General features: G+C 36.2%; 1 protein-coding gene across 3 annotated transcripts in view; it reads right to left on the bottom strand.

Moving 5' to 3' along the window:
* CNTLN (centlein) overlaps positions 1–24,340 on the bottom strand; it is a 421,157-nt gene that overhangs the window by 135,326 nt on the left and 261,491 nt on the right. For all 3 annotated transcript variants that reach the window (XM_033237412.1, XM_033237414.1, XM_033237413.1), the window contains exon 14: positions 5,457–5,548. In XM_033237412.1, coding sequence (XP_033093303.1) covers positions 5,457–5,548 — 92 coding nt within the window. The remainder of the gene's footprint in view (positions 1–5,456; positions 5,549–24,340) is intronic.

Here is a 24,340-nt window from a genome sequence, read left to right as displayed (position 1 = left end):
ACAAAGATTTGGACTCAAGAAAAAACTGGAGACAAGCAAAACAATCTAAATGACTGAAAAGGTATATGAACTCTTTTTACTTTTAAAACAAAATTCTTCAGAGAAACATGTTTGATACACTGACAACTCCAATGGTCTGAATACTTTTGTCCCTCACAAAATTCATTATGTTGAAATCTGATCACTAGTGTGATGGCATGATGAGGTGGGGCCTTTGGAAGGTGATTGGATCATGAGAGTGGGGCCCTCCTGAATGGGATTAGTGCTATTAAAAGAGACCTCAAAGTGAGGACACAGCAAGAAGGCACCATCTATGAACCAGAAAGAGAGTCCTTACAACACACTGAATCTTGGATCTTGGACAGTTGGATCCTGGACAACAAGTTTCTATTGTTTATAATCCTCTCAGTTTTAGTATTTTTTATTGCCGACTGAAGGGACTAAGACAATAACCAATGATTCAAAACAATAATACTCCAGAAATATACAAGATAAAACATACATATTCTTAACACTTTCCAGTTTACGAAACTTTACTTATAATAGTGAAGATGTAAATTGTTTCCTAAACATGAGTTTCAGTCATGTCTGATTTACACATCCTTCTATATTATCTTTTTTTTTTTTTTAACGTTCAACCCCTTTCATTTAAATCAACATTAATTTACTAAGTGACTATACTATCCTGGGGCATGGGTATTTCTCAACACAGTATGAAGAATCTCACCTAATTTCAATCACTTCTGTTCCATGGTATGATATATTAACCCACTATTGGACATATGTTCTTAAAGGACCTACTTACGACCTGGAATAAAGGTATCTGAAAAATTTTGTCTCAAACTATTGTAGACTTCTGCCTATTTCTGTGAAAGAGATTGTATTGTTCCTTCTCAATGTAAACACTTTATTGAGGAGCTGATTAATGTGATAAAAAATACAGTGTTCAAGAAAAAAATCTATGCCAGAATCCTTTTTACTTTTTCCAAATCACTCTACCTCTAAATTTTATTGAAGGATTTTTAATCACTGCCCAAATCAGTATACTTTTCATAAATATATTTTAAAATACTTTTGCATATTAGATTCCAAAGGGGAGTGAGTAAAATATACTCTATTTTTTAAATACATATTTGATGCAAGTAAACAATTACACTTTCTTTGAGTCAAGATCTCACTTTATTGCCCAGGCTGGAGTGCAGTGGCCCAATCACGGTTCACTTCAGCCTTGACCTCCTGGGCTCAAGTGATCCTCCCACCTTAGCCTCCAAAGGAGCTGGAACCAGAGGCATGTACCATCACACCTGGCTAACTTTTTATTTTTTGTAGAGACGGGGTCTCATTGTGTTGCCTTGACTGGTCCACACTTTTTTTAAAAAGTGACTTTGGTGATACAAAAATATTAATAAGAAGCAGTGTGTTTTAGGGGAAATAGAATTTTGAATCAGGTCTATATCTCACTTCCAACTCTACTTGCTTTAGTTGGTGAAATATTAAAGGTATTTTACCTTTAGTTTCCTCATCTGTGAAATGAGGATAGTAATACCTATACCTTACAGTTTTGTTGGGAGTATTAAATGTGATCATAAACCATAATTCCTGACAGACAGTAAGTAGTAAACAATTTACCATTATCATTATTACTGTTTCTATTATCATTCACCTTAACATCTACCTAATAAAACTGCTGTAACTAAAATATAATTACTTGTGATGAATATTCTGAATTAGCCATTAAATCAGCTGTATATTTCAATTCAATTAAAATATGTTACAAATAAATATAACAAATAAACATCTTAAATTTGAGATTCCAATTCTGGAAATTAGCATTTTTTTTCTTCTAACTAAAATCTACTTAAGTTTGGGGACAACTCATTAAAATTTTACATACGTTGGGGCTCAGAATACAACACACCAAAATATGCCACTTTGGCTTGCCAAGCACCTTGAATTGAAGGTCACTGGAAGTGCCTCAGAAGCAAGATCTCCTGCCCTCCTGTCACCCGCCCCATTTTCTCCCATAAAGTAAGTCACATCAAACATAATTCCTCTTCCCTAAGGCAGGTCATACAAACTAGAACTCCTCTCCCCAAAAGCAAGCTGTAAAACCAAGAAAGGTAACTTTCTCCCTTCTCAGTTCTCCCTTGAAGACTTTCATTCCAGAGGGGTCCTGTCCCATACCTGGGAAGGAAGGAAGTCTACACAGAGGGCAAGAAGAATCTGAGCAGACAGGCCTTGCTTGGTTTGCCTCTCCTTAGCCTATTACCATAGACATACCCTTTTGTATAGATACATTTCTACATGGCTATCCTTTCTTTATCGAACCTAAGCATATAAATAGACAGTTTTCTCTGGGTCTTTGTTTTTGAAGCCTCCGGTGGCACATAAAACTTTGATTAAATAAATGTTATGTATTTCTCGTGTTAAACTGCCTTTTATTATAGGAGTGTCAACTGTGGCCCTTATGATAGATGAGGAAAGATGCCACAACTTTCCACCTCTATACACATACCAATTGAAGATGTCTGTGGTTTTAAGGTCTGTTAACTGCCTAACGTGAATGTATGTTTAATCATGAGAACTGGTCAAAATTATTTAAGTTTAAAATGGAGGACAAATAACAAAACAGAGACACTACTTCTAAACATTTTGAAAAGGGAAAATCCATAGCACTTATTAAAGTGTTATTCAAGGTATACTTAAAAATTGTTAAACTGATTTTAATCCTTCAAAAACAGAAAAGTAAATTTTAATACATATTTGAGAATGAAAGTCTGGGGAACTGTTAAAAGTATTCAATTTGTGGATTATAATTCAGCTCAAGCCCACGTTTTCTTATAATATTGAACATTTAAAATAATATACCAGGCCGGGCGCGGTGGCTCAAGCCTGTAATCCCAGCACTTTGGGAGGCCGAGACGGGCGGATCACGAGGTCAGGAGATCGAGACCATCCTGGCTAACACGGTGAAACCCCGTCTCTACTAAAAATACAAAAACTAGCCGGGCGAGAAGGCGGGCGCCTGTAGTCCCAGCTACTCGGGAGGCTGAGGCAGGAGAATGGCGTAAACCCGGGAGGCGGAGCTTGCAGTGAGCTGAGATCCGGCCACTGCACTCCAGTCCGGGCAACAGAGCGAGACTCCGCCTCAAAAAAAAAAAATATACCAAATAGATGGCTCTTTTCAGGCCAGGTGTGGTGGCTCATGCCTGTAATCCCAGCACTTTGGGAGGCTGAGACAGGCGAATTACTTGAACCCAGGAGTTCAAGACCAGCCTGGCCAACATGGTGAAACCACACCTCTACAAAAAACACAAAAATTAGCCAGGCATGGTGGCACACGCCTGCAGTCCCAGTTACTTGGGAGACTGAGGCACGAGAATTGCTTGAACCTGGGTGGCGGAGGTTGCAGTGAGCCAGCACTGCCCACTGCACTCCATCCTGGGCGGCAGAGCAAGACTCTGTCTCAAAAAAAAAAAAAAAAAGGCTCTTTCCAAAACTGAAATAAAATACCTGACATTATGAAGCTATGAAGAGTGTAGTTTGCTAGGTTTGCCATAACAAAGTATAACAGAGTAGGTGACTTAAACAACAGAAATTTATTTTCTCACATTCCTGGAGTCTAGAAGTCCAAGATCAAGGTGTCAGCAGGGTTGGTTTCTTCTGAGGCCTTTCTCCTTGGCTTGTAAATGGCTATCTTTTCCCTGTGTCTTCACATGGACTTCCCTCTGTATTTGTCTGTATTCTAATTTCCTTTTTTTAAATAAAGACACCAGTCATGTTGAATTAGGGCTGACCCTAATAGCCTTATTTTAACTTAATTACCTCTTTAAGGACCCTATCTCCAAATGAATGTAAACACTCTGAGATAATACAGCTTAGGATTCTTAATATATATAAATGTGGGGGGTAGAACACAATTCTGCCAATAACAATGTGAAATGTTAATATATTATTTTTAAAATAATCTGCTCATATGTTTCATTTCTACTGTATACAAATATTGTTTTCATCTTATTACTGTTTTTTAAATTTATTTTGAGTGAGTTTCATATATAACCTTTTAAAATAATGAAACTCAAACATGAGGAATTAACTTGTGATTGATAAAACTACATTAGGTAAATATAAAAAATAGTACACTAATGAAAATAATTTATGTTGGTTGTTCAGGTCTTAAAATGGATGTCTGGATCTACTATTGTAGTATTCATTCATGGCCGATGGAATGAAATAATGGCTTTCTTTAGGGTTTCTACCCTAAGGCAAGAAAAAGTAGCATAGTATTATATATCCATAGATACAAAAATCATATAAAACCTGGCAAATAAAAATATTATTCTGAAAAAAAGATGATAAGCTAGTGTGAACTGTATGACATCCTAGCTGGTAGTGCATAGATTAATTCCATTAATCATTTTACCTAAAGAGAAATGAATGTAAGCATTTCTAGTTCTCTGTGTTACTATGTTAGCTTGATATGTGTCATTCAGTAATAATGAGATGACAGCCTTTGTGACCTGACAAGTTGTTAGAAGTATGAACAATCACATCATCTGCTGTAAATCACTAGATTTCCTACAAGTCAATTCAGAGATGTAATGAAATATAAGCAACTATGTTAATATTTTTGTTTATATATTTGTACATTTTCAGCGTTATCTAAGTATTAAGGTTTTGTAAAAAACTAAAATCAATCTAATGCAGCCAAATGACAAGCACTTACAAGAACAAACTAAAGATTATTTTCTTTATAACAAAGTGTTAATAATTAGATCCACTTAACTGAACTCGATAACAATGTATTTATTTATAAAAATACAAATTAAGTATAAAATTATAAGAGTAAATGTTAATATTTTAAAACGGTATTTTACTATTAATGATAGACATGTTATAACATGACTATAAGGTTTACATGGATGGTCTTACTAAAACATAAAAAGCTGTACTAAATTATATTGGTATAATTTTTTATCTAAAATGAGATGAGCCATGTACATTTTCATGTTTAACATTAAAACTATAAACATATTACCATTTTACTGAGGTACAGCTATAACTATGCTCAGTATTTTAGTTCAAATATTACAAATCTCTATATTTGTGGAAGTATAGCACAGTCTTATTAAAATATATTTTAAACTTAAACTAAGTTATAACTAACAAGCACATACAGTCTACATTTCTATAATTTCTATTTTTTTCATTTTCTCCATTTCACCTTTTGAAAATAATTTTAATCTACGTCAATGGAAGCACAAGCGTTTATACATTTATTTCACTAACATTGATTTTTTTTACACCATTTTGGCAAGCCAATGAGTTTGAATTATGAATTTAAATTAAGGATTCACACAAGGTTTACATTCATAAGCCCTCGTTTTAAAATGTAATCCTTTATGTTAAAATTCAGATTTAACTTGCTCAGCTCAATATCTTAAAGATTAGACTACCTTCTGTAATGTCTGCTCCAACATTTCTTTTCCATTCTTCTCTGGAGTACTCCTCTTGACCTCATCATCTTCACCAGATCTAAAGAGCTGTTCTGGTAGAGAATAAATAATATATTATGATACCACGTGTGCTGCTGAAATACTGTCCTGTCATTTTAAGCAAAAGGGTTCTATGGTTTTTCAATTGTGAATAATCTAGGGTATTTTCTTGTCAAGTATTTTGACCAGTAACTAAACAATGACCCTTTTCAAGATTTTTAGTCACACAATTAAGTATCTTTGTAGTGTCACTTTTTTTTTTTTTTTTTCTTTTTGCAGTGTAAGATTTTTCAAAAGTACAATAGATCTTCAGGTTAACAATGCTACACTTTTATTCCTATTTTCATTCTTTTGTAGACTATTCCCCCTTTGCCTTAAAAGCAGAATTCATTGCCTTTTTATCTACACAGTCACTACTAGTTTTGTTCTCTGGATCTTGTTCCCTGCCAGGAGGATCACAGTGATTGCTGAACAAAGCAAACAGTAACAGAATTAGGGTGGACTGAAATCATAACACCCCCTACCACAACCTTTTTTCAAGTGAAAGATCATGCACTGGGCAAGGTAAACCATACAAATAACTCTTCTAGAAATACTGTGACTTCATAACAAATAGAAAGCTAGGTATATGGGTGAGGTTATAGCTACAAATCATTCCTACACTAGCTATACATTTGACTACCAAAACCTTTTCAACCAAGCCAAAACCTACAAGTAACTTAACAACCTTAAAGAAAAAATGAAATAATAAAACTTCAGTTAATACTAAAACCAAAATATATCAAATCCTATAAATAACTTTTTTATCAGATAAATTACTATGACAAATTTTACTAACATTTTCTTAGTGAATTACTTTTGGAATATAACATTTCTTAAGGAATAAAAGGGGGACAAAAAAGAATATATAAAACTAAAATGATATATATCTGTGTTAGCCTGAGATGATTTTGCTTTAAAATATGCTTGGCTGCTGTAGGTCAGTGTAAAATTTTGATTTCTCAACAAAGGAAAAAGAAAACAATATTATTCTCTGTAGAGTAGAAATCCTCCTGGTATAAACAGTGACTAACAAGTTTGTTAGAGTGAATTAGGCATTTCTTTTGTCTTTGAAAAATGACATACCCAATTAAAACTTCTGTACTTATGAAATAAATAGAACACTATCCTAAGGATAATAAAAACTAGGATAGGTAGAATTTGTCACCTGGGGAATAAGTACCTTCACCTTGATAATAATCTATCAGTTCCCAAGTTTCTTCTTCTAGTCCCCTAACACCATGGTGCTGAATTCATTTACAACAATCTTTCAGCAATATAGAAATAATATGCAAATACAATTCATCCTTTCTAGTCATTTAAATATCTGGTATATTTCTGAGTGAAATATTTAATCTTAAAAATAATAGTTCTATATTCAAACAGCATGGGATGCCAACAATAGCTAAATATTTCCAATAAAATAAACGATGAAGACTGATTTTAAAATGAATTTGTCTGCTGCTTATTTGCTCCTGGATGTGTGCAAGGTCCACTGGTGGATTGTCTAACCATGTTCACCTGTACTTATCTGCTGAAGTTTGTTTCTCCCCTTCACAGGTTTATATAGAACGCTCAAGAAGCTAAGCTCATGCCATGGAAAGAAATGAGGATCCAATTTTCTGGCCCTTGATTCTCTTTCTCTTCAAGGATCTCAGGATTTGGAAAATAAACCAAGAACACCTAGTTAGAAATACACACTCCTATTTCTTTCCTATGGTAGACATGTGAGCATATGCTTCACTTTACTGGAGATTTAATTTCAATATTTTAGTTTTAAATGCTTTACTTTTACTAGTATAAACATTCATTCTAATTTATATTCTTCAGGAGTTTCTTCTCTCCATTTTTTCTTTTTTGCATTAACTTTTAATTTTGCTTATTCATAGTTATTTAAGCTTATTATATTCTATTTTCTACATTTTTTCTTTTAATCCCCTTGGCTTAAATAATATAAAGTTTTCTGCAATCTTTTACTTTGTATTCTTCTTTTAGATTCTTTCTTTTAACAAATGATTTTAAAAATCTATTATCATTGTATTTCACTTTTAGGAAAAGAAAATGAGAATCATAGTGGATAAGTTTTACTTCAGAAGGTACTTGTGATACAATAAGAAACATATACAGTTGTTCCTGTTGCAGGGACCTTCCTGGGATACCTAAATCCAACCATGCTCATGTCCCTGATGTAGCATTTGCATATAACCTATGCACATCCTCCTGTATACTTTAAATAATCCCTATATTACTTAGAATAACTAATACAAAGTAAACGCCACATAAATATTGTTATACCATATTGTTTAGGGAATAACAAGATAAGTCTATACATGTTCAATACAGATACAATTTTTTTTTCAAATATTTTAGATCTGCAGTTGGCTGAATCCAGGGATGTGGAACCCATGAATACAGAGGGCCCACTGTATTTGGATTTTGTCCCCAATTCCTGAAACATAGTTTCAAAAACCTTTGCAATTTCTTGAGTAATAGGAGCATCCTTTGTTATTACAAGCAAAGCATAACAAGCTCCTTTCAACCATATCAGAGTTTATGCTTAATAAGATGATTCCTGGTGAGCCCCTAGATAGGTTCAAGATGAGGAACAGCTGCAAAAGGAGGCAACCGTGTGATTAGATGGTTTTAACATCCAGCCCCACCACCAGGTCTCTGCAGAGGGAAGAGGAAATGGAGATTGAATTGAATCACCAACGGCCAATGATTGAATCAATTATGGCTACTTAATGGAAGCTCCATAAAAAACTCTATGGAGTTTGGAGAAATTCCAAGTTGGTAAACACATTGAGGTGCTGAAGGTGGCATGCTCAGAAAGGACATGAAAGCTTCCTGTTCCTTCCTCCATACCATGAACTATGCAACTCTTCTATTTGGCTGTTTCTGAATAGTATCCTTTATAATAAACAAGCAATAGTAAATGGAAAACTTTTCTGAGCCATTCCAGCAAACTAACAAATCTGAGGAAGGACTCCTGGGAACCCCCAATTTAAACTCGGTTGGTCAGAAATACAGGTGGAAACCTGGGACTTGTGATTGGGATCTAAAATGGGGGCAGTCTTGTGGGACAGAGTCCTTAATCTGTAGGGTCTGCACTAATTCTAAGTAGTTACAACTGAACTGAATTGCCCAACTGGAGTTTGGAGAAGCAAAGAGTTGGTTGTTGGGTGGAAGAAAAAACCTATATAATTGGTGTCAGAAGTACTGTGAGTAAAAATAACTCTAAACACTGTTTCAGATAAGTGAATTGAGGATAAGTAGGCAATAATCAGCAAGACCTGCCATGAAAAAGTTTTTGGTTTTTGTGTTAATTAAAAATCATTGCCTTAGGCAAGATAAAGTCAGATAAGCCAACTATAATTAGAACCCATCTCCTCTGGAAGTAACCATAAGCCAGTGAAAACTCAACTCCCATTTCTGATGAATGAAATGGCAAGAAATAAATCCTGTTTCTGATGAGTAGGAGAGAATTTCATTTATTTGATATGACTGTTATACTTGGCACCTCTTTCTGGAGACCAAGACCATCTCCTTTGAGTTTACCTGGGCAGGAGGCCTGGGAAGAATCTATTCAATCGGTAAAAGTTCAAAGACAAGTAGTCCATTTTTGTTATCAGCCACAAATATTCTAAAAAGGAAGTTACCAGGACAATGTATCTTTTTCTAGGACAAGAGGTAGGAAAACAGAGGGATAAGTAGGTTTTGTGTTTTTTTTTCCATTTTATTTACTGTAAATTACACCCAGTAAATAGGCTTCCTTGCCTTAAAAATAAAATATCTTTAAGCTGGGGACTTGCTGGACTCGATCCTATTAGCTCACTGGATGAATCAGGGGAATTTGAACATGCTGTCTTTAATTCCTCTAGCTAGCTTGAAAGCCATGTGTAACACCCCGTTTTTATTTTATGCTATTCCTTAAGCCCATACTTTTAAAATATTTTAGACTGTTTGTTTTCTACTTCCAAGTGCTTCATATTTTAATTTCTTTATATTTAAATGAATTAGTTTTGTGAAGTTTAACACTGTAATTGTGTTTCTGATTTCATATAAATTTCATGTTACAGGCTGGGCATGGTGGCTCACGCCTGTAATCCCAGCACTTTGGGAGGCCAAGGCAGGCGGATCATGAGGTCAGGAGATCGAGATCATTCTGGTTAACATGGTGAAACCCCGTCTCTACCGAAAATACAAAAGAATTAGGCGGGCGTGGTGGTGGTCGCCTGTAGTCCCAGCTACTCAGGAGGCTGAGGCAGGAGAATGGTGTGAACCTGGGAGGTGGAGCTTGCAGTGGCCCAAGATCACCCCACAGCCCTCCAGCATGGGCGACAGAGCAAGTCTCCATCCCCCCACCCAAAAAAAAGAAAGAAAATTTCATGTTACGAATTACTTCTTGCAATTAACTTTTGTTTCAATTTACTTTAATATTTCTCTATATTCTTAATATTCCTTTGGCTTTTTTTAAAAATAATTTTTTAATTTTAAAATTCCCATTTTTTTAAAGACAGGGTCCTGCTGTATCACCCAGGCTGGAGTGCAGTGGCACGATCTCGGATCACTGTAACCTCCGCCTCCAGGGCTCAAGTGATCCTCCATCCTCAGCGTCCCAAGTAGCTGGGGGTACAGGTGTGTACCACCACACCCAACTTTTTTTTTTTTTTTCAGTAGAGACAGGGTTGCTCAGGCTGGTCTCAAATTCCTGGAGTCAAACAATTCACCTGCCTCAACCTCTCAAAATCTTGGGATTACATTGTGAGCCACTAGTGCCATGTTGGTAACAACTACAAAGAAGCATGACTTTAAGCATAACAGAAGCAACCAAAAACTGTATAAATCATTTATATAGATATATTTGTGTGTGTATATACATATACATACAATGCATATGTTTTATATATTATATATACATATACTTACATATGTTGAGGGTACAAAAAAAGAGAACAGAAAAAGGCTTCATATAGGAGGTCACACCCCAGTTCTATTGTTAAAAATGTGGAGGTCTTTTCTACATGGAACCAACAAGAAAGGAATACAGTACTGTGCACACTGGTCCAGAGGTATTAAATGCTAAAGCACTTTGGGGTTTTATTTTGCTGATTTTTCAGTTCCAGGGAGGAAAAAATAATGCTAAACATATGAAAGATAAGGCTAATGAGGTAGGCAGGGGCTAGTTTTCAGTGGAATAAAGGAATTTGGGCTTTATTTTGTTATTAGCAGGAAGTCACTAAATAAGAGAATAATATAAGGTCAGAAATACTAACATAACAAGAGTAAGGCTGGAAGGAATGCCCTTATGCTAGATTGGATAGCAATTATAAGTAGCATAAAATGAAACTGCAGTTTGACCTTCCTTTCTTTATAAAATATACTGCATGGGTTTAGAACAATTTTTGTTATTCTTCTTAAATGTTTAGGTACTCAGTATATGCTCAATAGATTAATGACTGTGCATTAAATTATGGTCACAAAGAATTAGTTAATATTAATCATTCCAAGAAGTAAATATTTCAACATTTTTATTGCTGTTGAAAAGTTTTTGGCTTTATTGGAGAAAACCTGAATATGCCTAAAAGGTTTTCCCTTTTGTTCCCAATATGTTCCCTTCATTTGGCTCTAAGTTAAAGTAGGATGACCATTTCTAAAGGCTTGATTTTTTGGTCATGTTCTTTTTGGTATGTATCCAACACAATCTATTCTCAATAGTAAGTACATTTGAGTTACTTGCCAGAGATCTGGAACTTAAATTCTATGCTGCCCAGCTATTATGGAAGTCTGTACTTTTTTAAATTAACATTTAATAAAGATGATCTGAAATTTGCAGTCCATTTACTACATTCTAGATGCTTTATTTCTGGACTTGGTCAGACTACCTAGAAAACCATATGATCGCAACATATACTAACAGCTCCAGCATACTTTTGCTCACTGGCTTATGATTTTATATCATACTATGGTAGATTATTACTCAGCAAATGCTTACTTCTTTCATGGATACCTTCATGGATAGAGTACAGATCCCTGCCCCATTAATGTTGAGTTTGGCCATGTGATTTGCTTGGACTAGGGAAACATGGGTATAAATGACAGCATACTTGTTATGAGCCTAGAACTTAAGAAACTGTATGCTTCTGATCACCCCTTGGAAATTTCCAACATCCGTCTTGAAAAGAACATGTTCAGGTTGTCACTGCCCCTTCAGCCTGGAACTGGGATTAAGAAATAATGGAGCAGACTTAAATCCAATATTGCCTCAAGGTGAAGCACTCCAGCCAACCAACAGACCTGCAGCCTGCAGCACAGTTATCCCAGCTGATAGACTCATGAGCAAGAACTAAATGTTTATTACTGCATGCTAGTGAGATTTTGTGGTTGTTTATTCTGCAGCAAAAGCTGATGGGATACAGAAATTGGTAATTTTAAGTGGGGTGCTGCTATGAGAAAAAACTAAATTATGTGGCATTGATTTTGGGACTAGGTGGAAGGCGGCAAAATATATGTTACAGGATGCTGAGAAAATGGTGACCCATGTTATGTCATTACAAAACATTTAGAAAACTGCCACCTGGCATAACCTGGAAGGCAAAAAATGTACCTAATAACCTAATAAATTTTACACTGAGTGAGGAGGTGTCAGTGCAGATTGCTGATAGTATGAGTTTGGTTATTGCTGGCTGCACTTGACTAGCTACTCTAAGAAAGATCCGAGCTCAGAAAGGCACTGGCCATTGAAATATGGGAAGTGTATAAGTTCCAGTACTTTTAGAGTTGGAAAATGAAATTGCTTGTCACCATATCAAAGGAGTGGACACTGAATCGTTGGCAGCATAAAGACCAAATCTCAGATGTTGACATTAAAACATGGCTCAGGATTTGGCTGTCATGCCTGTTGCTAATAATTTGTGAAAGGAGTAATGCAAGGCCTAGTAGACTCTGGGTAAAGGCCTAAAATACTCCCCCAGTCCTCCATAGAAACTAACACTGACAGTATGAATTGTTGTTGGTTGTATTTAATAAGAAGACTTGCTTCAGCCAAAGAAACCTCGGGTGGAGGTTACAGTGTGCCAGTTCCAAACACGGGCAAAACAAGCTCTTCATGTTTATACTTGTTGCGTTGCGTTCAAGAATCAGACACATGGGGCAGAAGTGGACTTGACTTGCAGCCTGAAACAGAGCTGGACCAGAAAACCTGCAGCAGTAAGAGCTGCTTCAGCCAACACACAGACCTATATGCAATAAATAAATACTTGCTATTGTTTATGAAAGAGTTTTCCCATTTGCTTGTTTCTTGCATTGTCTGATACACAAGCCCTCAACTTTCAATGACAAACATGGTAAGAAACAGTTTTGTGAACATACTCATGCACCTGTGACTCAGTAAAGACTGAGCAATCTAGCTCCTGGCCAAACCTTACATGTGATTCATCAGGCCTGACCATAGGTAATTACCAAGGTTTTACCTGGCACACCTCATGGGGCAAAGCTGCCCTCCTCAACCAGACTTGTTGTAGGTCAATGGACTGCAGTCTCTGAAGGGAGTTACACTCAAGGACACAGGTTCCCCTGGTCAAGGACACTAGTTTCCCTGGCCAATCACACTCTTACACATATCTGTATCTCTACCACAGATGTCTTGATATGGAGGCATTTTTATTGGGGGCCTTTGGCTGAGGTTTGCTTAGGTGTCTCTGCAGAAACCTCCTTAGAAGACTGGGAGGAGGCAGTAAACTTGAAGATACTTGTCCTCATTCTGACTTTATACTTTTCCTCTCCCAACCATCCTCCCACACCCTCCCCACATGCCTCAGGTCTATCAAATGGCAAGAACCTTTTGTTTGAGGATCCACTGGCAGTGAGACAACCCTCATTTCTATGTTGATCGACTTGACCCGTGGGGGAAAATAAAATATGGGGAGCTGGCACTTTCTCCCCTTTAGCCTCTTGCTTAAACTATCTCAGTGATTAATTAAAGGTGGCTGTAACTTTCATTTTGGTTTGTTCTCTTAGAGCAGCTATTCATACACCTGGCATTTTGGCTCCCTCCAGTTCAGCTAAGCTCTTGACAGAGGTATTGTGGGATTGTATTTAAGACTCATTATATTATAAATTGCAATTTTCAGTAAAGAGAAATTTAGCATGGTAGGGGCTTAAGGTATTCATTTGGGAAGCCTAGAGGAAACTGAACTCATTTGAGGGAAAAGGCACTGACTTTTTTTGGATGACATGCTTAACTTTTAAGATACTTGTAAAAGCAGCCAGAAGGAAACAGGTGTCAGAAAACAGGAAATATACATTTGGAACATGGAAAGAGTTTTGGGATTTAATCCAGAGAAAACATGTTCAATAAAAAGAAAAGTAAGTTAGAGAGACCAGATTTTCCCTTCTATATGGAGCAACTAAAAACTAGGAAAAAATGTATGAAAAACGCTTTTTAGATATTGGGCATCAGACAATGTCATCCCTGGAGAGGGCAACAAATAAGGTGAGTTCTATGATTATCCCAGCTTACTACTTACAGAGAGCTTCCAAGCTACAGCACAGAAACAGGAAACCTAAATGGAGTCCAGTAATCTTCCTAAATTAAGGAGACATACCCTGGGTTCCAGCGAGGTCAAGGGAGCTAGAGTTTGCAGAGCAAAGTGTCATACAGGAGAGATCTACTCAGATACAGGAAGAGCTCTGAAGATCTACAGACCTGAGGACCTTGTCTTCAGCCAGGTACTAATCAGCACATGCATTTAAGGAAACTACCCAAGTATAAGAGGAAAACAAAACAAAACAAAACATCCAAAAGGATTAGAGAAAACTTAGAGGAAACAAACTGCAAACCTCATACAGTTGTAGTGGTAGTTTACGCTCTGACTAGCCAAGGGATAAAAGGGGGGCACATTATATAAAGGTGAACAAAGTAAGAATGACAGCAGAATTCTTATCAGAAACAATTCACACCAGAAGATAGTGGAGTAATTAACTGCTAAAGAAAAAAAATCTGTCAATGTAGCATTCTATACTTACTGAAAATACCTTTCAAAAGGAAGAAAAAATAGGAATATTTTTTCAGGTGTATGACAGCTGAAAGAATTTCACTACCAGCAGATGTGCACTCTAAGAAATATTAAAGGAAGTCCTTCAGGCAGAAAGAAGATAACACCAGACGGAAATACGGATCTACAGAAAGGAATGAAGAGCAGCAGAAATGGTTCTCAGCAAAATACACAGAGAACAACCAGGCCTGGTAGTTCCAACACTCTCTGCTGAAGCCAGACAACAATTTGAAACCCCGGGTCACCCCTTCTAGAATAGAAAACACTCTGTAGTTGGTGGAGCAAAGTGTACATTTAACAAAATACAGAGTGTGAATCCAAATTGAAAAAGAAAAGCCACAAAGGAAGAAAATAACTTACCAAAAAGAAATAGTAAAACATCCAAACATAAGAATTTGAAGCATTAAACTGAGAACAACAAGAATAACAAAGAACATTATTAGAGATTAAAAAGAAATGTAAGAAAGAACAAAAGAAGGCCGGGCGCAGTGGGGCTCCCACCTGTAATCCCAGCACTTTGGGAGGTCGAGGCAGGCAGATCACGAGGTCAGGAGATCGAGATCATCCTGACCAATGTGGTGAAACCCTGTCTCTACTAACAAAATACAAAAATTAGCTGGGCGTGGTGGTGCATGCTTGTAATCCTAGCTACGTGGGAGGCTGAGGCAGGAGAATTGCTTGAACCAGGGAGTCGGAGGTTGCAATGAGCCAAGATCGTGCCACTGTGTTCCAGCCTGGTGACAGAGCGAGACTCTGTCTCAAAAAAAGAATAAAAGAAAAATAAAACATGGCTAAAAATTGAATTACTGATGAAGGAAGGTCTTGAGATAAACTGAATGCAGAAGAAAAAGACAAAAGATTAAAGAATTGTGAAGAAAATAGATATGAAGGCCAGACAAAAAAAAAAAAAAAAAAAAAAAACTAACATAAAGACAACTTCCTTGAATTAGAGTATAAAAAGTGGAATAGAAAAGTATGCAAAAATATATGCAAAAGAGAAATCCTTGGAACAAAGTTATATTTTAAATGCATAGGTATTTCAGGAAAATGTGATCTAGAACAAATTATATTGACATATTCTATTTAAGTTTTTGAATATCAAGTTGAAAAAAGTAAATTTTCAGGCATCCACTTAGCAAAGGCAAGCCATATCCACAGCAGAGGGTGATAAAGGGGAGGTTGGGGAAATCAGACACCTCTCTGTAACACATCCTCACAGCAACCACCGATTCTATAAATGAGTAACATCTAGAAAGTTCTAAGGAAAAAAGGGTATAACCCAATAAACTTATACCCAGCCCATTTAATCCCTGTTGAATCATATTCTCAAACATCTAGGTTCTTACAAATATGGCTATTGTCATTCCTTCTTGAAAAAAATGCCCTTTTTTTTTTTTTTTTTTTTTTTTTTTTTTGAGACGGAGTCTCGCTCTGTCGCCCAGGCTGGAGTGCTGTGGCCGGATCTCGGCTCACTGCAAGCTCCGCCTCCCGGGTTCACGCCATTCTCCTGCCTCAGCCTCCCGAGCAGCTGGGACTACAGGCGCCCACCACCTCGCCCGGCTAGTTTTTTGTATTTTTAGTAGAGACGGGGTTTCACCGTGTTAGCCAGGATGGTCTCGATCTCCTGACCTCGTGATCCACCCGACTCGGCCTCCCAAAGTGCTGGGATTACAGGCTTGAGCCACCGCGCCCGGCCTTTTTTTTTTTTTTTTTTTTTGAGACAGAGTCTTGCTCTTTCACCCAGGCTGGGGTGAAGTGGCTCCCAGGCTGCAATGCAATGACACAAGATCAGCTCACTGCAACCTCTGCCCCCTGGGTTCAAGGGACTATCCGGTCTCAGACTCCTGAATAGCTGGGATTACAGGTGCACACCACTACGCCTGGCTAATTTTTGTATTTTTAGTAGAGATGGGGTTTCGCCATGTTGGCCAGGCTGGTCTCGAACTCCTGACCTCAGGTGATCCACCTGCCTCGGCCTCCCAAAGTGCTAGGATTACACACGTGAGCCACCTCGCCTGGTAATGCTTCCAATTTTATCTGGCTAACCAAGAAATATACGAAAATAAACAATTTATACATAGAAAAGCCATGGCTTTTTAAAATGTGATGAGTACTGAATTCGTTATATAGAGAGACAAGACTTTAAAGCTGAGGAAATTATTCTTGTAATATATAAAGTTATAGACTTTGGTAAAAGTTTTACAAAGAAATTGAGTGAACAAAACTCAAGATGTGGAGGAAACAAAAAACTTCTACAAACAAGTTTTGTAAAAATGCTGGGTTTTCCATCTTGCATAGCAAGGTGTTAATTTCTTTTTGTAACCTCTCTTTTAATCTTAAAGAAATTAATTCTTTTGAAGCAGAGAAAACATTTACTTAAAGTTTAACACCTCATTTACATTTACTTCTGTTTCTCTTCATTTAGTTGGCTCCAAATAAATATAATAAATGTAAATCTCTTTTTCAAAAATATGACACTCTTTTTATATAATTAATCTACCCATCTAGTCTTCTCTGTATCTGGCCATTAAGAGATGGTTATATGATAATATTAAAAAAAATTTATCTCTAACATGTGAACTAGTTTTTTCTTTGCTTTCTTCTTTTTATTCTTTCTTACTGCTTGAATGTAAGTATGTATAATTTTTCAAAAAACAATAAAGTCATTGATTTTGAAAAGTAAACCAAGGATAAAGTCTTAGCAAACCCTAATTATTAAGAGGTAAATGAAAAGATGCTCCACTGAAAGAGACAGGAAGATAACAGCAAGAGTAGGACGTAAAATATGACAATGTGATTCAGAAGTTGATAAAGAGATAAGCTTGAAATATGATGAAAATTAAAGGTGTTAAATGGAGGGGTTCAAATATTGGCCTTAACCAGTAACCTGAGTGTGAGCAGTTGGAGCAACAAGAGTAACTGGGACAAAAGCCAAATGAGGGGTATATGAAAACTAATTATTAAGTATAAATTGTCAAAACTTGCTACATTCTACAGTGGTTAGAATGTAGCAAGTTAAACAACAAAAAATCCTGTCATATCAATCTTTAATTTTTCTAATCAGGTACTGAAGTTACATATGAAATACAGTTATCTTGACTTTAATAAAGAGATAATCCTCTTGCAATTTGAGCAGTGAGACATTCCCCATTACTGGCCATATTTAAGCTAGCTGTCAGGGAGGTTGCAGATCTGAAGACCTCCAAGTTTCCTTCTAACTCTAAGATTTCGATTCCAGGAAAACAGATGAGAGTTAAATGATTTCCCAAAAAATGTAATGCCTAACCAAAATGTTAGTGAATTATTGATATTGAGCATAACACTAGAGTACCTACAAAACTGTAAACAAACAAAACTAGGAAAACTTTATCAACGAATAATAAAAATGAGTACCATTTATCCTTATAAAATATCTCTAGAATTTTTGTGTGTGGGGACATGGTAGATGTATCTATAGGGTAGATGACATGTGAAACATACAGGCAATGCATAATAATCACATCAGGGTAAATGGGGCATCCATCACCTCAGGCACTTAACTTTACAGACAATCCAACAATTAACTTATTTTTTAATACAGTCACCCTGTCATGCTAGCAAATACCAGGTCTTATTTGTTCTTTCCAACTTTTTTTTTTGTAATCCATTAATTATTCCCATTTCCTCCAACTACCCATCCCAGGCTCTGGTGACCATCCTTCTACTCTCTAAATCCACGAGTTCAATTGTTTTAATTTTTAGCTCCCACCAATAAGTGAGAACATGTAAAGTTTGTCTTTCTGTACCTGGCTTATTTCACTTAACACAATGACCTCCAATTTCATTCATGTTGTTGCAAATGACAGGATTTCAATTCTTTTATGGCTGAATAGTACACCATTGTGTGTTTGTACCACATTTGTTTTATCCATTCATCTGCTGATGAACATTTGGGTTGCTTCCAAATTTTGGCTATTATGAATAATGCTGCAATAAACATGGAAATGTAGGTATCTCTTCAATATACTGATTTCCTTTCTTTTGGGTACATACCTAGCAGTGTGATAGCTAGATCATATCACAGTTCTATTTCCATTTTTTTTTTTTTTTCCTACCTGAGATGGAGTCTCACTCTGTCATCCAGGCTGGAGTGCAACGGCACAATCTTGGCTCACTGCAACCTCCGACTCCTGGGTTCAAGTGATTATCCTGTCTCAGCCTCCAAAGTAACTGGGATTACAGGAGTGTGCGCCACCACACCCCTCTAATTTTGTATTTTTTGGAGAGACGGAGTTTCACCATGCTGGCCAGGCTGGTCTCAAACTCCTGACCTCAAGTGATCCACCCACCTCAGCCTCCCAAAGTGTGGGATTATAGGTGTGAGCCACTGCACCCAGCCTATTTCTAATTGTTTGAGTCACTTCCAAACTGTTCTCCATAGTAGTTGTACTAATTTACATTCCTACCAACAATGTATGAGAGTTCCCTTTTTACCCACATCTTTATCAGCATTTGTTATTGCCTGTCTTGTGGATAAGAGCCATTCAGGTTGGGATGAGATGGTATCTCATTTTAGTTTTGATTTTTATCTCTGATGATCAATAATGTTGAGCATATTTCCATATATCTATTTGCAAATGGTATGTCTTCTTTTGAGAAAAGTCTACTCATAGCTTTGGCCCATTTTTTAATTGGATTATTAAATTTTTTTCTACAGAGTAGTTTTTAGCTGCTTATATATTCTGGTTATTAATCCTTTGTTAGATGGGTGGTTTGCAAATATTGTCTCCCACTCTGTGAGTTGTCTCTTTGATTTGTTGATTGTTCCCTTGCTGTCCAGAAGCTTTTCAGCTTCATGTAATCCCATGTGTCCATTTTTGCTTTGGTTGCCTGTGCTTGTAGGATATTACTCAAAAGATCCTCGCTCAGTCCAACATCCTGGAGACTTTTCCCAATGTTTTCTTTTAGTAGTTTCATAGTTTGAAGTCTGAGATTTAAGTGTTTAATCCATTGTGATTTAATTTTTGTATATGGCAAGAGATAGGGGACTAGTTTCATTCTTATGCCCATGGATATCTAGTTTTCCCAGCAGAATTTATTGAAGAGACTGTCCTTTTCCCAATGTATGTTCTTGGCAACTCCGTCAACAATTAGTTTATACGGATGTTCGAATATATTTCTAGGTTGTCTGTGAGGTTCCATTGGTCTATGTGTCAATTTTCATGCTGTTTTAGTTACTACAGCCTTATAGTACAATTTAATTTAAGAAATGTGATTCCTCTAGTTTTGTTCTTTTTGCTTACAACGGCTTTGGCTATTCTGGGTCTCTTTTATTCTATATAAATTTTAGGATTGTTTTTTCTGTTTCTGTGAAGGATGACATTGGTATTTTTATAGGGCTTGCACTGAAGCTGTAGATTGCTTGAGGTAATATGGCCATTTTAACAATATTGATTTTTACAATCCATTAAGAGGGGATGTCTTTCCATTTTTTTGTGCCCTCTTCAATTTCTTTCATCAATGTTCTGTAGTTTTCATTGTAGGAAGATTTTTCACTTCTCTGGTCAAATCCTAGGTACTGAGTTTTATGTGTAGCTACTGCAAACTGAATTAGCTTTCTTTATTTCTTTTTCAGATTATTTGCCGTTGGCATATAGAAATGATACTGATTTTTGTAAGTTAATTTTGTATCCTCCAACTTCACTGAATTTGTTTATCTTTTCTAATAGTTTTTTATGGAATTTTAAGTTTTTCCAAATACAAGATCATATCATTGGCAAATAAAGATAATTTGACTTCTTCCTAATTTGGATGCCCTTTCTTTCTTTCTCTTGTATGACTGCCCTAAGTAGGACATGCAGTACTATGTTGAACAATAGTGGTGACAGTAGGCATTGTGGTCATGTTCCAAATCCTAAAGGAAAAGCTTTCAGTTTTTCCTGATTCAGTATGATACCAGCTATGCCTTTTATTATCCTGATATATGTTTGTTCCAATAAACCAGTTTTTACAGAGATTATCTCATGAAAAGAATGTTGAATTTTACCGAATGCTTTTTCAGGACTAATTGAAATGATCATATGGTTTTTGTCCTTCATTCTGTTGATAATATGTATCACATTGATTAATGTGCAAATGTTGAACCATCCTGGCAACCCTTGGATAAATCCCACTTGGTCATGATGACTGATTTTTTAATGTGTTGTTGAATTCAGCTTGCTAGTATCTTGCAGAGGATTTTTGCATCAACATTCATCAGGGATATTTAACTATAGTTTCCTTTTTTTTTTTTTTAATGTGTCTTTGTCTGGTTTCAGTATCAAGGTAATACTGGCCTTGTAGAATGAGTTTGAAAGTATTCCCTCCTCTTCTACCTTTTGGAATAGTTTGAGTAGGATTGGAATTAGTTCTTCTTTAAATGTTTGGTAGAATTCAGCATTGAAGTCACCAGGTCCCGGTTGTTTCTTTGCTGGGGGGCTTTGTATTATGGCATCAATCTCATTATTTATTATTGTTCTGTTCAGGTTTTGGATTTCTTCACGGTTCAATAATCTTAGTAGGTTGTATGTGTATAAGACTTTATCCATTTCTTCTAGATTTTCCAATTTATTGGCATATAGTTGATATGTATTTGGCATATATTTGGTGATAGTAGCCACTAACAATGCTTTAAATTTCTGCAGTATCTGTTGTAATGTCTACTTTTTCACATCTGATATTTATTTGTGTTCTCTTTTTCTTAGTCTGGTTAAAGGTTTGTAAATTTTGTTTAGCTTTTTGATAAACCAACTTTTTGTTTTAATGATGTTTTCATATTGTTTTATTCATTTTAATTTCATTTATCTCTGCTCTGATCTTTATTATTTCTTTTCTTCTACTAATTTTGGGTTTGATTTGCTCTAGCTTTTCTAGTTCTTCAAGATGCATTGTTAAGTTATTTGAAATTTTTCTTCTTCTTTGACGTAAACATTTGTAGCTATAAACTTCCCTCTTAGTACTGCTTTTGCTGTATCCCATAGGTTCCGGTATGTTGTGCTTCCATTATCATTTGTTTCAAGAAATTTTTAAATTTCCTCCTTAATTTCTTCATTGACACATGGGTCATTCAGGAGCACATTGTTTAATTTCCATGTGTCTGCAGAACTTCCAAAATGTTTCATGTTATTGATTACTAGTGCTATTCCATTGTTGTCAGAGAAGATGCTCAGTATTATTTCAATTTTTTTTTTTAATGTTTTAAGACTTATTTTGTGGCCTAACACATGGCCTATCCTCAAGAATGATCCAGTGTGCTGGGGAGAAGAATGTGTATTCTGCAGCCATTGGATGAAATGTTCTGTAAATATTAGCTCCATTTGGTCTACAGTACAAATTAATTCCAATGTTTGTTGATTTTCTGTCTGGAAGATCTGTCCAAAGCTGAAAGTGGGATACTAAAGCCTCCAGCTATTATTGAATTAGGGTCTATATTTCTCTTTAGCTCTAATAATATTTGCTTTATATATCTGGGTACTACACTGTTGGGTAAATATATATTTACAACTATGATATCCCCTTACTAAATTGACACCTTTATCATTATATAATGACCTTTGTCTCTTACAGTTTTTGCTTGAAATCTATTTGGTCTTATATAAGTATAGCTACTCCTGCTCTTCTTTGGTTTGTACTGGCATGGAGTATCTTTTTCCATTTATTTTCAGTCTATATGTCTCTTTATAGATGAAGCATTTCTTGTATACAACAGAGAGTGGCTCTGATTTTTATATCCTTTCAGCTACTTTATGTATTTTGATTAGAGAGTTTAGTCCATTCACATTCAGTGTTATTACCAATAAGTAAGGACTTACTCCTGCCATTTTGTTATTGGTTCCCTGGTTATTTTGTGGTCTTCTTTTCCTTCCTTCCTTCCTTATTGTTTTCCTTGTAGTGAAGGTGATTTTCTCTTACCTTCTTCTCCTAAAATAAAAGAATATTTTATTTCTTCCTTTTTATTTTTTGTGTAGCCATTGTATAGTTTTCGATTTGAGGTTACAATGAATGTTGCAAATACTATCTTATAACCCATTATTTTAATTGGATTAACTACACTGCTTGCATAAACAAACAAGCAAAAAGAAAACTGATAAAAATTATATAACTTTGCCCAGCCTCTTTTTAACTTTTTATTGTTTATATCTTGTTGTACTACGTCTTGAAAACTTTGTATAGTTATTTTTTGATTGGCTCATCTTTAAGTCTTTCTACTTAAGAGTAGTTTGTATACTGCTGCTATGGTATTACAATATTGTATGTCATACTGTGTACTTACTATTGCCAGTGAGTTTTGTACCTTCAGATGATTTCTTATTACTAATATCCTTTTTCTGATTGGAGTATTCCATTTATGACTTCTTATAGGATAGGTATGGTGTTGATGAAATCTCCAGCTTTTGTTTGTCTGTCAAAGCACTTCTCCTTATTCCAGGGCAAAAGTTAGTTGTTGTGTTTTCCTTCAGCACTCTAAGTATGTCATGCCACTATCTCCTAGGCTGTAAAGTTTCCACTGAAAAGTCTGCTGCCAGCATATTGAAGCTCCATTGTATGTTATTTGTTTCCTTTCTCTTGCTGCTTTTAGGATCCTTTCTTTTTCCTTGACCCTCGGGAGCTTGTTCAATGCCTTCAGGTTGTCTTTTTTGGGTGAAACCTGCTTGGTGTTCTACAACTTTCTCATAGTTGAATACTGTTATCTTTTGCTACGTTTGAAAAGTTCTCTGTTATTTTCCCTTTGAATAAACTTTGTACTCCTGTCTCTTTCACTAACTCCTCTTTAAGGCCAATAAGTCCTAGATTTTCCCTTTTGAGGCTATTTTAATAATCTTGTAGGCATGCTTCATTGTTTTTTATTCTTTTGTCTCCTCTGACTGTTTTTTTTTTGAAATGGAGTCTCACTCTGTCACCAGGCTGGAGTGCAGTGGTGCGATCTTGGCTTATAGCAACCTACGCCTCCCGGGGTCAAGCTATTCCCCTGCCTCAGCCTCCCAAGTAGATGGGATCACAGGCATGTACCACCATGCCTGGCTAATGTTTATATTTTTAGTAGAGACAGGGTTCCACCATATTGGCCAGGCTCATCTCGAATTCCTGACCTTAGGTGATCCTCCCACCTCAGTCTCCTAAAGTGCTGGGATTACAGGCATGAGCCACCACATCTGCCCTGACTGTGTATTTTCAAATAGCCTGACTTCAAGCTCACTAATACCTTCTTCTGCTTGATCATTCTGCTATGAGGCGACTCCAATGCATTTTTCATTCCATAATTTCTGCTCAATTCTTTTTTATTTTTTCAATCACTTTATTAAATTTCTCCGATAGAATTCTGAAATCCTTTTTCATGTTATCTTGAATTTCTTTGAGTTTCCTCAAAACTAAAAAAAAAAATTGGAATTCTCTGTCTGAAAGACTACATATCTCTGTTTCTGCAGTATTGATCCCAGGGACCTTATTTAGTTTGTTTGATGAAGTCATGTTTTCTTGGTGTTTTTCATACTTCTATAAGGAACTGCTCAAGACTGAGTAACAAAAGAAAGAGATTTAACTGACTCACAGCTCAGCATGGCTGGGGAGGCCTCTGGAAACAACAATCTGGAAGGTGAAGGGGAAGCAAGGCACCTTCTTCACAAGGCAGCAGGAAGGAGAAGTGCCGAGTGAAGAGGGAAAAAGTGCCTTACAAAACCATCAGATTTCATGAGAACTCACTCACAATCATGAGAACAGCATGGGGGAAACCAC

This window comes from Trachypithecus francoisi, unplaced genomic scaffold (assembly GCF_009764315.1).
Source record: "Trachypithecus francoisi isolate TF-2019V2 unplaced genomic scaffold, Tfra_2.0 Lachesis_group16, whole genome shotgun sequence".
Classification (NCBI taxonomy): Eukaryota; Metazoa; Chordata; class Mammalia; order Primates; family Cercopithecidae; genus Trachypithecus; species Trachypithecus francoisi.
Note: the sequence above shows the minus strand (reverse complement) of the source record. Positions and strands in the feature narration are given on the sequence as shown.